At 31.3% G+C, this 16,458-nt stretch overlaps 2 protein-coding genes across 2 annotated transcripts in view; both read right to left on the bottom strand.

The window, feature by feature from the left end:
* LOC124534815 (acetylcholine receptor subunit beta-like 2) overlaps positions 1–8,075 on the bottom strand; it is a 61,425-nt gene extending 53,350 nt beyond the window's left edge. Inside the window, exon 1 of the mRNA XM_047110834.1 lies at positions 7,950–8,075. Coding sequence (XP_046966790.1) covers positions 7,950–8,046 — 97 coding nt within the window. The 5' untranslated portion in view covers positions 8,047–8,075. The remainder of the gene's footprint in view (positions 1–7,949) is intronic.
* A 3,938-nt stretch (positions 8,076–12,013) lies between these two features.
* Positions 12,014–15,690, bottom strand: LOC124534776 (60S ribosomal protein L17). Its single transcript, XM_047110786.1, has 4 exons — positions 15,597–15,690; positions 15,313–15,400; positions 14,951–15,223; positions 12,014–12,255 (listed from the first exon to the last, which is right to left on the bottom strand). Exons 2-4 carry the CDS (start codon positions 15,391–15,393, stop codon positions 12,046–12,048), a joined length of 564 nt encoding a protein of 187 aa, XP_046966742.1. The 5' UTR covers positions 15,394–15,400; positions 15,597–15,690; the 3' UTR covers positions 12,014–12,045.
* Between the last annotated feature and the right edge of the window lie 768 nt (positions 15,691–16,458).

A 16,458-nucleotide genomic window follows, 5' to 3' on the forward strand; every position in this document is an offset into this window, starting at 1 on the left:
TCATAAATACGGATACTATATCAAATGTCGTTTCTAAAAGACTTCCGGGTGGGTACGTGTAGGTGTGAAACCACCATTTTTCACTTAAGAGTCGCTTTAAATACGTCATAGATTTATAGGTGTAATCGAATGATTGTTTTTCTCCTCAAGGTCCACAAAGAACACCGTCTGTCTGACTGTTCATTTTATTGGATTTTTTTTTTGTTATAATCGCGATCATGGTTGAGATATTGTTCTAACCAATGTATTTTAATTCGTCTTTTCTCACCAGTAGGTAATTAGTACGTACTAATTTTTAAATTCATCGGATACCTTTACAACAACAACAACAACAACAACAACAGCCTCTAAATTCCCACTGCTGGGCTAAAGGCCTCCTCTCCCTTTGAGGAGAAGGTTTGGAACATATTCCACCACGCTGTTCCAATGCGGGTTGGTGGAATACACATGTGGCAGAATTTCTATGTAATTTGTCACATGCAGGTTTCCTCGCGATGTTTTCCTTCACCGCTGAGCACGAGATGAATCATAAAGACAAGTTAAGCACATGAATCAGCGGTGCATGCCTGGGCTTGAACCCGCAATCATCGGTTAAGATGCACGCGTTCTAACCACTGGGCCATCTCGACTCTTGAGATAATGCTCAAACAAATGTATTTTAATTCGTGTTTCCTCACCAGTAGGTAATTAGTACGTACTAATTTTTAAGTTCATCGGATACATTTAATATGGTGAAAATCAAACCTTAGAATCCTAAAATCGTATTCAAAGCGTAAACAGACCGCAGGTTGTATTGCGCTAAAGCCTATTCTCTTCTGGAGGAGGTTTGAGCTTATTACAACACGCGATTTGAACCGCTTCTTTGTTCCATTGACCGACCAACGTGTATACGAGACAATACAGTATATTGTTTGTAATTCAATTTTTTTTAAATCTTCGTGTCCTTTTTTGAAAAACTTGTATTTTCTTAAATTGGTCATATTACCAGTACATATAATATAGTTCAATATAATTACACTGATTAACTTTATCAATGGTTCCAATCAGCAGACTTAAACTATTTTTTTTCTAATTTTTTTTTTATTTGACTTAATATTGTCTTTGATTAGTTACCAGAGGACAATTATAATGAAATGATTGCCGGTTTAGTGCGTATTACAATCAGTAGGTAAACAAGATTATAACTTTATGTATATTACAAGAGTAATCTTAGCCTTCAATACGGTGTTATGACATTTGATTCTTTGATAATTTATATCACATTATTATTGCATATTATTAATATAGCAGGGGCTATAGAATTTACTTTATTATATACAATTATTGTTGTAATTCATTGGTCAATAATTTGTAAAACTGTAATAATTATTATTTATATGGCATAGCATTTAATACTGGCATGTAACACTATTTCTTATTTTAAATATGATAGAGCTGTCATTAGAAAACAGAATATAACAGAAAAGTGAAATAGTTTATTCATAGCTTTAACGCAATCATTTCTTATTTACGTCAGCTCGATGACATATTGTAATGTAGTTAAATAATCTGTCTCCAAAATACAGATTAAAAAAATTGTCTAGTATTCATTCCCACGAAACCAACTAAGCGTCCGAACGATATATAAGCCGCTCGCCACACTGACACACTGTGTACATAATCACAAACGTACTCGTAACTGTGAGGAAGTGTTACAATTTATCACTTGTAGGTGGGCACTGGACGCAACACGAGGAATCCGACCTATTACACTAACCTGCTTATTAAATTTATACCTATTTATATTCTGTAGAACACAGGCTTAGTGGTTAGAATAAATACCGATGATTGTGGGTTCAAATCCCAATTTAGCTTAATTATGACATAAAACAAACGAAAGTGTAACAGTTTATATATATATGTATATACCCCCTGTATATACATATATATAAACTACGGTCTGTTTTTGAGTATATTGTCATTTTCTTGAAAAAAAAATATTTTTTCCGTAATATGATAAATATTACCAGTTTATCATCATGGTAGCTTCACTTTATACAATTGTTAAATGACAATTCAAAAATGCTTGTAAAATCCTACCTAATAAAGTTTATCTTGATTTTGATGTTGATCTTATATGGATTAATATTATTATACTGATTAATTATCAATGCCTGTTAGACAGATTTTAGGAAGGTAAAAGGTAAAACTTTTTTCTATGGTTGCGTATATTAAGAATAAATGTATATATAGCATAAAGGTTTGACTCTATATGTGGCTATGTCACTGATTATAGAATGTGTTTTCTCATAGCGTAGTAATCTTACCTACCCGAGCATCATCATAATTATACCTTTAAACATCATAATTCATCTAATTTCTTATCAGACGCAAGGATCAAAACCTATTCCTATAGATGGCGCAATCGCCGTGTAAAGTAGAGGTACTATTTTAATTACAAATCAATTGATATTTAGGCTATTTCTTAATAAGGTATTTTATTAGTCTCGTAATTATGTAAACAATGCCATAACGGATTGATTTCAAAAATATATGAGTCAATAGAATATGTGTCTACAAATGTATTATTTTGAACCATATAAAAATGTATATCCTCTTCATATGTTACATCCGCATCTTCAAAACTATAAACTTACGATTATGTTATAGAAAATAATTGAATATAAAAATCCTTCACCTATTTATAATACAACAATATATAACTACTTATATCCACTTTGATGTAACTTCTAAATGCGTCATGGTTCAAAACACAATTATTTCACAAATCCATAATGAATATTCCAGATTATTCAAGCTATGGATCATTGACATCTCGTCATTTCGAGTTGAAATGTTGTAGGCTTTTGTCGAGATGTCCCAGTGGCTAGATTGCGTGCATCTTAGCCGATGATTGCGGGTTCAAACCCAGGCAAGCACCGTTGATTCATGTGCTTAATTTGTCTTTATAATTCATCTCGTGCTCAGCGGTGAAGGAAAACATCGTGAGGAAACCTGCATGTGACAAATTTCATAGAAATTCTGCCACATGTGTATTCCACCAACCCGCATTGGAACAGCGCGGTGGAATATGTTACAAACCATCTCCTCGAAGGGAGAGGAGGCCTTTAGCTCAGCAGTGGGAATTTACAGGCTGTCGTTGTTGTTGTTGTCCTCTTATTGTCGGAATAGGCAATGTATTGTTCATGATATACTTATGTAAAGTTAATTGTAGATACTTTTTACAGTACAAATTCAGAAGTAGACAAAAATAAATTATTTCCAATCACAAAATTAAACATTCTATACATCGTAATAAGCGCATGTCGTAATCCAATTCGTGTTATAAATGAATGTTCACTGACCTATGATCAAGCGCTCTTGGGGACGGTCAAGTTGTACACTCGAATTTACTGCCACGATGTCCATTATTGCTGTCATACAACCATTGAAAACGAAATTTGACGTTGAACTTTTTTAAATCACATATAATGTGCATTAAAACAGCATTTAATAGAAAAAAGTTCAACACCAAGGAAGTTTGAATAAATATTAATCAAAATAAATATGATTTTTTTTATATATTTGTAATTCGAACGAATTTTCAAAACTGAAGGTACGTTACGGTATTATAATAAAGTATTTCTAAGTATTTCTTTCCGAACCGGTGGTAGTGTTTCAATTGACCATCAATAAGAAAGTGTAATGCTTCTATATTGAATAAAGATATTTGAGTTTGAGTTTTGAGTTTATTCGATATTCGAACGAATACCGTGAAATAATATTCGTTAAAATTTTAAGCATGTTAATAATAATAAAGAAACGACCTCCGTGGTCGAGCGGTGTTTTCACCGGTTTTCATGGGTACGCCACTCCGAGGTCCTGGGTTCGATTCCCGGATGAGTGGATGTAGATTATCATTAGTTTTCTATGTTGTCTAGGGTCAGGGTGTTTGTGGTACCGTCGTTACTTCTGATTTTCCATAAGACAAGTGCTTTAGCTACTTACATTGGGATCAGAGTAATGTATGTGATTTCGTCTCATATATATTTATTTATATTAAAAATTTCATATTATATTCTAGTTAAATTTCAAAGAGTTTTACTTTTTTTTTTCATGCACATCAGTAGTTATTCGGTTTATTTGTCTATCCAGCTAGAGACTAGGGAGAGTACCTTCAAAAGTATTAAAATCATTCCTCAATATTGTATATCCCCTTGGCACCCTACAAACCTAAATACAATAATACTATGTTTCTGTATCTCGGTAGAGTATATAATTAGAGGGTGGTACCTCTCCAAGCGGGCTGGCATAAAGCCCTACCGTAAGATATTATGATTCCCATCAGCAAGTCACAAAGCTATCTGTATCCCATATATGTGACTAATACTTAAAATATATATATCTTTATAAATAAACCTATTAAATTATAAATCGACTTACATTCCATCAGTAAAGTCTTGGCATAATTGAGTTAAGTAGTGGACGCCCGTTGATAGAAATTCGACCGTAATTACATGCTAATAAAATATTAAATGCGTTGGACTGGACGACACTTTATCACTAATGCAGTAAAACAATTCAAATGTACTAAAAAAAGCATATTAAATATTACGTTAAACGTATCGGCAACTATAATACTGACAAAATTTCTGTAACTTTACGTCTTTTTCGTAAAATCAAAATCAACATATACTTTAATCTTTTGAATCGCATATAACAACTTTATTAATAAGTGAAGCTACCACCGGTTCGGAAAGTAGACTACAAATTCAGTAGTAAAAAGCTATACAAAGGTTGCTTCACGTATTAATATATAGATAATCTGTTTATATCTTATTGTTCGAATGGATTTTATAAAAATTATTACGCAGACTAATCACAGCTCTTTTATATAATTTTTGGCAATCGAATCGTTCTATGAGTAAGTACTTCACGCTTCGAATTCCCTTATGGTAGCAGAACTGAGATTATTACCGAAAAAATATCTTATTTTAGATAAAATTGTTTACATATAAAACAATTTGTATGACTCATGTCATCTTTCAACTCCCTAGTTGAAAGAACAGTGCAATAACAAAATCCTTGAACGAATGAAACTTCCATCCTCTTCCATCCTCTTCCATCATGTGGGCAGGAGCGAGACAAAGAGGTCACTTAGAATATAAAAGCTTATTAATAAAGTGAGTAAAAAGTAACAAGGTAACAGTGAGTGTCAAGGCGTGAACAATTTACCGAACCAGATATAATAACCAGTATTATGATGAAGTGTTCGCGATATTGTCTTATGGACATCAAGTTTTATTATTTCAAGTGGCTAAAATAAAACCTCTTCGTTCTCAGGATTTCGCACCCTAAGCATTACCGTTGGTCTTTCTCATAAACCGTGATAGCCAGTTGAAATTTTGACAAGTAATCTCTTATGAAAAGATCGTACTGCAGTTATATTGTTTAAGAACTCCTTTCGAAACTAGTTCATGAAATGTTGAAAAGCGACTTAGGATCTATATTTTAGTTTTTAATTAAGCTCGAATTATTACTTTTTATTTTCATAATAGGCTCGTGAATTCTCTATTAATTTCTAACAATTCTTTTTGTCTCGAGAAAATTAATTTTATTTAATATGAGACTCTCAGATTATATACAAATACTATTCATAATTGTAGTAAATCGCGTAGGTATCGTTTCCATACTTCACGATGGTATTCACCGTTGAGTTTTTAGTTTGACCTTTCAGAATAGATCTATCACGTGACCCTCAGTCATATGAGAAGATAAAACGCCCCTTTATTTTGCTGGTCCTTTGTTCTTATTTTAAGAAAGCGACTTTTTAAAGTATCGATGTAAAAAACCGCAGAACAATCCTGACCCCCTGGGATATTGTCATACCCACTCCTAACACAAATGATAAACTTAAAAGGAAGTATAAATAGGAATCTTTGTAACTCTTCAATTAATTTCTGTTGTTCCAAGTATTCTTAAACATATATACACAAAGAAACACAAAGTATTGTTGTATTATGTTTTTCGTACAGACATAGAGATAAATCTTACATGAGTCCCATCGTATGAGAAAGAAGGAGTTAAGAGTACGCATTTGTACATACACTATAATATATACCAGGTCGTTTTTTTATATTATCAAGTCGGGACGTGTAAAGCTCTGTTAGAGATTTTAACTGTGAAAAACAATATCGTACAATTCGATTTAAGTGACGTTTCTTGGAAAACCGAACTAAAACTATGTAACTGACTGTATGCCACAGTGTCCCAGATATTAATGATTACAAGGCGTGAATCTCATCCGATAATTCTGAGTTTAAACTCGGGGCACTACTTAATTTATTTGCTTAATTTGTAATTAATTCTGGTTATAATTCGTCCCGTGCTCAGTGCTTCTGTGAAGGAAAACATCGTGAAGAAATCATAACTGCACTGGAGCAGCTGAGTGGAGTTAGCTCCAAACCTACTCAAAAGGGTGGAATGTGTACGGTGGAATGTTAACAGGTTGTATTAAATGAATAAATATATTAGTTATTTATTCATTACTTGGTCCATTACATCTTATAGAGCGCGATAGTTTTGTAACTTATATTGATTGAATATTTAGTATATGTGATCTTGTAGAATATTTCTTTCACAGACATTAGTGTTTTAAAATTGATAGTTTTTAGTTTATACGAAAAATAAATTTAAAGATGCTTTTATGATAATTTTGACAAAAAATCTAAAATTTACTATAACTGGAACGTTTCCGCTCTTAATAAATCTAAAATTTCGTCTTTTATAAATCTTTGATGTAATGCCTACGACATTGATATTTTTGTTTTCTACAAATAAATAAGCCGTCGTATTTGTTGATTTTTATTTTTATTTAAGTTTTGGTTAAGGTCTATATTTTAAAATAAAATTGTAACCATAATCCATCTACTAATATAACATCTAAATAAACTTTATTCAAGTAGGCTTTTACAAGCACTTTTGAATCGTCATTTAACAATTAAGTGAAGCTACCACATCTAAGCTATAACTTGGCCAACTTTATTACTGCTTAGCACTTAAATTAACTAACTCTGACATCAAAAAACCTCTTATGCCAAGTCATAGGTAATTTCGTTGAAGTATGCTTAAAATAGGGTGAGAGTGTGTCAGAGCGGGGATGTGGGTCATCTTCATCAAAGATGCCGCGCCCCGTTACTGTTTTGGTGTCAATGATCTATATACGTAATGCGGAGGGACTTGAACCAGTTCTGTGCACCTATGTACCTCATACCGTACTCCTATAAATGGTACTAAAAGTATCTCTATTAAAATTTAAATTTTTGAAAAAGAATATTCGATTTGTTTTTTCTATTTGCGTTAATTATCGATACGAATATATCGCTTTGATTTTAACGAATGAAATATTTAATCGAATTTAAAATAAGTTTATATTATTTATCGTTTCTTCGGTATCCTATATTAAAAAAGAAAAAAAATACGTTTTAAATATTTTTAAAATATCTTAAATTTTTTTATTATATGTTTAAAGAAAAAAATATATTACTTTGTAAATTAATTATATTTTTTTTAATATATAGCAAGCGATACTATCACCCACTATTAACGCCCAATAAACGGATCTTTAATATCTAGAAAAGTCATATCAAGCTTTAATTTCGTATCATTTAAATTCATCTATTAATTTTCTGAATAAGTTTGTAAGGAAGGTATATTGGGAGGAGACTTGAGACTTCTTAAGCTATATAATTTTTTTAATAGAACATTATATGAATAATTAATTTAATGCTAATATGATTAATTTTATTTAATAAACACAGTAAAGTTTGACATAACTAAAAAAAATACTATTTACTAAAAAAAATAAAAAACTTGCCAGTAAAATTATTATTAGTAGGTATTATCTAAAATAAATATTTAAAATAACCGGAGTTTATTTTGTGTATATATGTATTAAAATGTAATAATACCTCTATTGTCTGATCTCCTCGGCGGCGCAGGAATTGCAACAATGTTTGCAACGAGCGCGCACGCGCAGATCAGGACAGTGGCGCGCGCGTGCGACATACGTGCGACTGTGTTGGCGTTTCGTACAATACTACTCAATTACTTAGTACTCTTCGATAAACTAGTAAATGGCTTAGTGCAAATTTTCCCGCATCATATTAATTGAATAAAATTATTTATATAACACCTAGGGTGAGCTACCCGTTTGCTGTCACCTTGAAACTCACATTTTATAAGTTTAAACACCACCACAAATACTCTTATATTTAATGTTAAAAAAATCAAAAGAATTAAAATAAATATATCATAAGCATTCATTATATCTCTAATGCACCTACAGCCTTTATTATTGTTAGAACCCTTGGATCGTTTGTTGCACTCCTCACCTCACCCTTCAAACCGGAAACATAACAATACTTAATAATAATTGTTGTTTGATGGTAAATCAGTAGAGGTTACGCTTTTAATTCAAATTTTAAGATCAATGTGTAAATGGATTATTCAGTTCAAATTATTGTATACCCATCCACAAAAACATAGAAATAAGGAAGAAAGATAAATGGCATAAAATGTACATTTTACTACACATGTACACTCAGTAGGCTTTTAAGAAATGTGTCCGTTTTATCATACAAATAAGAAGAGATTACTGAGAGACATAATAACACGCGATTTTTTAAGAAGCTTCAGTGACATGCAATAGAGGTTTTACAATAATTAATAATAGTTTATTTTGTAAGGTAGTGTTTTTTAACGTCATAAACACCAAATTTTAATTGTAATAAAACAATGTCTTGAGGCACAGGTATTTTATATTTTTCCTATATCGAAAATTCATTACGAGATAAAAAAAACATCCAATTATAATTTGGTGGGCGTTAACGACCGTCTTGATATTACAACTGTTTTAATAAGTACATTTGAAAAAGGTTTCATATGTAAAAAAATTAAATTAAATGTCATGTACAGTCATGTATTTCGCTAACTAGATTTAGGTAAATTCAAAATTATTAATTTCGGAATTATAAATTTTACTAGTATATTATGAAACGACAAAAATTAAGAACTAATACTATATCAAGTCTCAATTTAGGATCCAAATTAAAGGACGTTTTAAAAGAAAACCAGCATCTTCAAAGAGTGCTGCTGGACGCTACGACCAAACAACACCAAGAAATGTCCAGAGCGATAGAACTAAAAGAAAAGAACATAAAATTAGAGAAACTACTTCACGAAGCCAAAGTAAAAGCTTGTGCCCTTAAAGATTACAATAGAAAACTTTAAACTTCAAAAATTAGAGTTGAAAAGGTATAAGTAAATATGTATCATTTAAGTGAAAGAGCAAAAATACTCGCAACAGAAAATCAAATACTACGTTATCAAATAACTTTGTCCAAACGAAAGCGAAAAGAAGCAAGCTTGAACGCTGAAATAGTAGCGGAGTCAAACTATTATCTAGAAAAAGCATTGAAAGACATTCGTAAAGAACTATATTCGCTAAAACATTAACGCAATATGTCAAAACAAATTGCAAAAATATATATTATATGTTCATAAATATATTTACTGTAGCTAAATGTAGGTACATCAAAATTATCGAACATTGCTGTTAAAATGTAGATTCGAGTTACTGTAAAAAGTATTTTGAAATTCTCATCTCGATGAAATGGTATAAACGTGCCATGAACAGCAAAAAAAAATATATGTACCATAAGCAATAAAAATTTTACAATAATTGTTTTGTTTTTATACAATTTTTATTTTGTCCCATCCGTCTAGTTATGAGATTACGCGATGATCGTTCGTGACTATCAAAACAATAAGATATAGACAATATTCGTTACCTACATTACGTTTTTAATAATTTAATTTACGAATATGTTAAATTAATCTACACAAAGTTAATTCAATTTATTAACATAAGAATTAACAACATTAAAAGCTTAAATATATATATGCAAATATGAACTAAAACTAGTTACTGTATAAATCTTGACCGAGTGGAATGGTGGCAAGGATGCTAGCAGCATTTCCCCGTTGAATCGCAATTCCGATCCTCTGGGCAAAAAAACGAACCAGCCCTCCTGTCATAAGTGATATAACAATCTACTTATTTTTTTTAATTAGTGACCATTAACCAGTCTAAGCCAAGGGTCTAAAAATGAAATTTTGCACAGGTATAACTTATAGAACGTAGTCAGCCTAAGAAATCATTTATCAATGCTTCTCCTAAACAGGTTCGTACGAAGTATATGAAAGTTAGTAAAATTTATATTTACAAATATTTTAATCAGTTTTTAAACTTTTTTACCTTACAAGTTAGAGCGTTTTAGCAGTTAGTTATTTGTCTAAAAAAGTGGAACTGTGGATAGAATATTATGTATGCAGGATCTTCATATTTAGAAATATGGAAATTTCTCATGCTGTTTATGATTAAAAAACAAGATACAATAAGCATATTAATTAAAAAATATTAAATTGAATATTGAATTAAAATTTGTGTTATCTGTATCATACTTTCAATGAGATGTGCCATGTGGTACACGAACATGAAACGAGTGATTATTTCGCGAACTATCTGGTGAAATTAAAAAACTATCTCTAGGGTATATCAGGGGCTCATTATGCATATTTTTTTATTTGTCTACTTATTTTCCTATATAACTATTCTAACAAATCCTAAGATAAATTAAATAAAAAAAATAACATGAATTACTAACCTATACTTTACAGATCTTTATTTATTTATATTTTAACACAATTACCATCACTACATAACTTTAATCGGTTACAAGAATATTTCAATATATAGACGGTTAATTAGTATGTACGTATTTAAGAACAGTAAAAACCACGACTGATACAAACAGACTCGAACCTAATCGCCCGACAGTCGACCAAGCATTAAACCGTTACTAAGATTTCTGCCGTATTTATGTGATTCCGCTCGGTCCTGTTTGAGAAGAGGGTAGTTCTTGTAAGACTATATAACAGGGCTTTTGACCAGGGATAACGACAACATTTGTTCATTTTTTTAAGTCATCATCCAGATATTAGCATTAAGCCTGGAACAAAATTTTACCAAGGATATACATTCCAGACGTCAAGTCCACTAAACAGAAAATCAGGCATACCCCAGCTATTATGTGGTCGGACCCAGTAGTCAAATATTTATTTACTATTTCTGTCAAGGGACGAAATAGGATCACTGCTGAAAAACAAAATGTACGCTAAATTATATAGAATATAAATTATATAAAAATTAGTCAAGTAATATTCAAAAAAACATCGTAATATTTAAGAAAACCTAATAGGTTTCTGCATATTATTTTCGATGAGATTCACGCGATTATAAATTCTTATATAGATTACAAGTACCCTAAACGAAAATCACAGGCTATAAAGAGGAACGATTTGTGCAATAAATATCCATTCATCCTTCATTTCCGCACCGAGGAGGTAACGTGAAAAAACTCAACACTTTCGTCATGATAAATATATCCTTCTGCTGAAGAATAAAAAATTACAAGAACAAATCTGCAGCAGCGTGTATTTATGCAAGAGTATGAACTTGCAGATAACCTACTAATAATAATTAATGCACTTTCTGGCTGCCATGTTTATCTGTACCTTTTAGTAAGTTGTGTTCCAGACACTAGGCTATAGAATAATTAATATAATATCTAGTTTTTTTTTTACTATTGACCCGTCCCGGCTTCGCACGTGTGCAATGCTGCTACTGAATACACTACAGAATGTTTATTTTCATCACATTAGAAACTTCTAAAATGATTAGTGTTTTTTTGCTATATTGTCCATATAATATATACCAAAAACCTTCCTCTCGAATTACGATCTATTAAAAAAACCGCATCAAAATCCGTTGCATGATTATAAAGATCTAAGCATACATAGGGGCAGGCAGCGGTAAATGACTTTGTTTTATACTATGCAATGATAAAGACTTCAGGGCGAGATGAAAAACCTGTTATTGTAAAGGATCTATGAGATAAATTAAAAGAGGATATTGTAGTAAGTCATTTATTAACCCTTAAATGTCTATTCCCTCATCATCTTCTCCTTCTGGCGCGCAAGCTTCTTTTTGGAAAGTTTCTTCTTAGCTGGTGCATCGTCAGCTGGTGCCGCTCGGGCTACAGTGTCTTCCCTTTCACTGAGACAGACCTCGATGTGGCAGGGAGATGACATGTAAGGGTTGATACGACCGTGGGCACGGTATGTACGTCTGCGGAGGCAGGGGGCGCGGTTCACCTGGAAAAGAAAATTCTTATTTAGAAAATAATACTATTACATTACAAGAGCACCGCTGAAACTTCAATTGTGTCTGTGTTAGGTATGACAGTGACAATTTGTAGGTGTAGTGTGCAGCTACATACCAAGAAACAAAGCAATGAAATAAATATTACTTTTTAAAAAAATACCTACATATTGCTTTCAAAGAGTACACGTAAGAATAAAGTATGTTGATTGAATGATTTCAGTCAAATTACCTCAAATCTAAATTATTAGATTTTACTAATATTATAAATGCACATGGAACTCAGCCTGTGTTAAAATGTAATGGTCAATCCACCTAATATATGTAAAAATTATACCATTTCAAGTATTACTTATTCTAGTTTAGATCCTGTTATTTTGTTGATAGTTACAGAAACCATAATATAAATGTAAAGTAAGATAAAGACCAAAAACAACTAACAGCAAATACATTAATTTTTTTAAAATAAACTATCAAACAATTCTTATCTGCATCCTTACTAATAAATTCTTCAAATTATATTTTATAACATACTAACTAAAATCATAAATGAGGAACTATATTTGGTTGTTTATATGTCTTAACTAATAAAGAAATCATGAATGTTGAAATATGTATTGTCAGGTATATAGAAAAAGACATCAGGTTCTTACTTGCCCTATCCCACCTTGAGCTGTCAGGGTGGGGCTGGTGTACTAGTATTCTATACACTAGTACATTTGTCATATGATAAAAACCAATTTCATAAAAGTTTCTTTCAATATGAGGCAATCGTTTTTTCTAAGTTGATTTCAAGTTAAGTTACAACTATGTAGATTTATGTATAAACTTTCTCCCAGAAATTATATACAATATGAGGTATCAATCATGGTATTTTTAAAACAGCTTCCAATCATTTTCACTTATTAATGTCAGAAAAATATACTAACTACTAACTTTATATATATAAGGACCTATTGATTGAGGTTAGTTTTATTTTAAATTATGTGTAAGTAACAAAAAACTAGAACAACTTGATATCAAGTTACTCTTTATAAAGTTTATTACTGTTAATATTTGCCTTTAGAAAACAGTTTGTATAATTAATGTATACTCTGTCAAGCAAAAAAGGCATAACCTATAATTCATTTGGCTATTTATTATTGTTAACCTGTTCTTTGGACAAATCTGTGAATTTGGTGTACCCATGTTAGATTTGACTTTTATTCTTATACATTTTTTTTCATTGTTTATGTCTAGCATGTTTATTAGGATCACAATTAACCATAGGATCTTTTTGTCAAGTTACGATCATAACCTAGTCAATATAAGTATCTCTCTGCGTGCATCTGACATTTATCATGATTAAGAAGCATTTAAATGAGTCTTTTCTGTACTGAACTATAATTACATATTACTAATTACATGCTGCATTTGTCAAGGCTTTAGGGTATAATATTCAATAAATCCCCATATGAGATATACATAGCAGCAGTGTTCCTCGCCCAAGCTCGGAACCACTTAAGCTTGATATACTCAACCACTAAACAGATATATTTAGTATTTTTGTGTTCCAGTTTGAAGGATATGCGAACTAATAATAAGAATTGGCAAAAGAGACAGCATTTTAGTTCTCATGGTTGTTGGTGCATTGACCTTAAAAGGAATAGTTAACATTTCTTACGATGATATTGTGAGGAAATGTATGGCAATTTTGACCGCTCACCATTAAGCAACCATATTTAATTATTTAATTTATATCCATATAAAAAACGTGAAAAAAACTTGGTACAATTTTAATACTAAATGTAACAACCTTGAAATTATTAAAATTATATTGTATTGGTATATTTGTATAGCGATTCTAAAATGTGAGGAAAGGAATAAAATATATAATTGTATTTAAAATATGTGATCTAAACTCATGGCTTCTCTCTTTGAGTCTTCATTGAGATTGCCACATTGGACCAAATTAATCTGACATATCTACACTAAACAGATCTTTTTATAGATCAATAATGCATATGTACGTAAAACCATATCCAACTAACAAAAAGCTGACGATACAAGCAGCTAAACTAACTTTCATAATACATGCATTGTTATATATATCCATAATTATAATTAAAAATACAAATAGTTAAAACATTAACATCAGAAGTAATCTTGAGAAGCTATACCTCATAAATGGACAAGAAAATTATATACTTATTACAAAGATAATCTTGTTCCAAGGTTAATAAAAAATCTTAAAAACCAGTAAATCTTAATATATTATTGAACATAACTTCCCTACAATAACTTGTTTTGCCAATGTTAAATTCATACTGATTGAACAGTACTCTAATAGCATGTAGCGCAGCACAAAGTGCAGTTTATACAGAATAGAATGATGTAAATAAAGATTCAATATGAAAAATGCAAAAATAGCAGTTATTAAAAAAATCCATTACAATTTGGTTGGCTAACGGCTATGCATAATATTTGAGAAATTCGATAAATATTAAACATCCTACATTAAAATTAAGTACCTAGAACGTAAAGAGGTTTGACAAACTTTTCTAAAACAAACTTTCTTTTTTTTGAAAGAAAAAACAGCCAGTGAATGTTGCTCTACTGAGCTCTACTGACCTCCCAATCTTCTTTATATCGAAATAAAGATACATACCACAGGTAAAATTATATTAAATGTTAAAATAAGTCACTAACCTGAATGTGATCAATAACGAGCCTGTCAACATCCAAGCCTTTGTAATCCGCGTTAGATTCAGCGTTCCTCAAGAGTTGCAGCAGGAATTCTGCGGACTTTTTGGGCCAACGACCTTGTGTTGTTCCGAATTGCTTGGCCTGTGCACATCTGCCAACACCACCATTGAAACGACGGAATGGTATGCATTCTTTCTTGTCGACTACATTTTTAAGGTAGCGTACGGCACGGCGCAAAGACAGTTTCTTAATCGCCATAGCAGTCTCGTATGTGTTCTGAAATTTGAAGTAACTGTGTTGATATTTGGTAACGCGTAAACACTCCATGTGGATGTTAAAGTAAGAAGTTGTTTTTAAGAACATACCTTGAAGTGAACACGTAGGTTTGAGCCACGAGCCTTGCATGACTTGGCTGGATTATCAGGCTCCCGAGAATAACGACCCATTTTGTTACTGAAACACAGAGCGGCTTTATGTCACTATCACACAATTTAGGTTATTATTTATAGAATACAAGATTTGCACAAAAACGCTAAAATAAACTCGGTAACATTAAAAGCGCACTAATTAATTGCAATTCACGAACATATTTAAGTTAATTTATAATACTTATTCAGATGAATTTAGATTTCATACATAACAAACCAACCTCTCAAGAGAATTTTTAACAGGAAAAGGAACAGATAACTAAAACTGACGTTTAATGGACTTTGACAGTTGACAGTTTATCAATGTTGCATGTTTAAAAAAGCCTAATTTTTCAACGCCAATTATATTTTTCCGCTTCATCATCTGCACAAAAATAAAAAATAAAATAGTAATAAAAATATAATAAAACAATCGTGTTTCAAAAAACCATACAATATAGTTATACTAATAGCGTCTATTGACTTTTTATTAACCAAGTTATGCTACATTCGCCAATGCCGAAATGTTAATCTAAAGGATAGTCGGACTTTATTAAATTAAGTAAACGTGAGCATTCATCATCATGGTAATTGTAATTTGACGAGCTTATGATGTTTTTAAATTTACCTAAATTATTTTCAAAATCAATAAGAGTTTACATATTGAATTGTTTGTTTGGAATCGTTGAATTATTTGCAGACAAATGTTCAAATTGAAAAATAATACCAATTATCAATCAAAAAAATAATAATACTCGAGCTCAAATAATGATGCTGCCTGAAAAAAATAAAGATAAGTTACACCAAAGACACGTATAGTACGACACAAATTAGATGTAGCATCGGAAAATGCAATGAAATGAAAATAAAACCGATTACTGCCGATTCACACAACCAATAGAAATAACTCCCTATCACGCCATTCGACGCTATTCGTCGCTATAGATTCACACGTCAGAAAAAGCAAGTGCCCTTTAATCGACGCGTCAAATCGACGAATATATTAGGTCATATGATATTACAAGTTATAACGTTTGTGCAAAGATCATATTAAATTTTGATAATTTGGGATAGCGTACTCAATTCGGATGTGATCGGTATTAC

The sequence above is a fragment of the Vanessa cardui genome, chromosome 13 (genome assembly GCF_905220365.1).
Source record: "Vanessa cardui chromosome 13, ilVanCard2.1, whole genome shotgun sequence".
NCBI lineage: Eukaryota > Metazoa > Arthropoda > Insecta > Lepidoptera > Nymphalidae > Vanessa > Vanessa cardui.

Excerpts from the sequence above, each read along its gene's own strand:
- LOC124534776 (XM_047110786.1), bottom strand. The coding sequence starts at position 15,393 with ATGGGTCGTTATTCTCGGGAGCCTGATAATCCAGCCAAGTCATGCAAG. Across the intron at positions 15,224-15,312 it reads ACCTACGTGTTCACTTCAAG|AACACATACGAGACTGCTAT; the intron begins GTATGTTCTTAA and ends TTCAAATTTCAG. Across the intron at positions 12,256-14,950 it reads TCGTTATTGATCACATTCAG|GTGAACCGCGCCCCCTGCCT; the intron begins GTTAGTGACTTA and ends TTTCTTTTCCAG.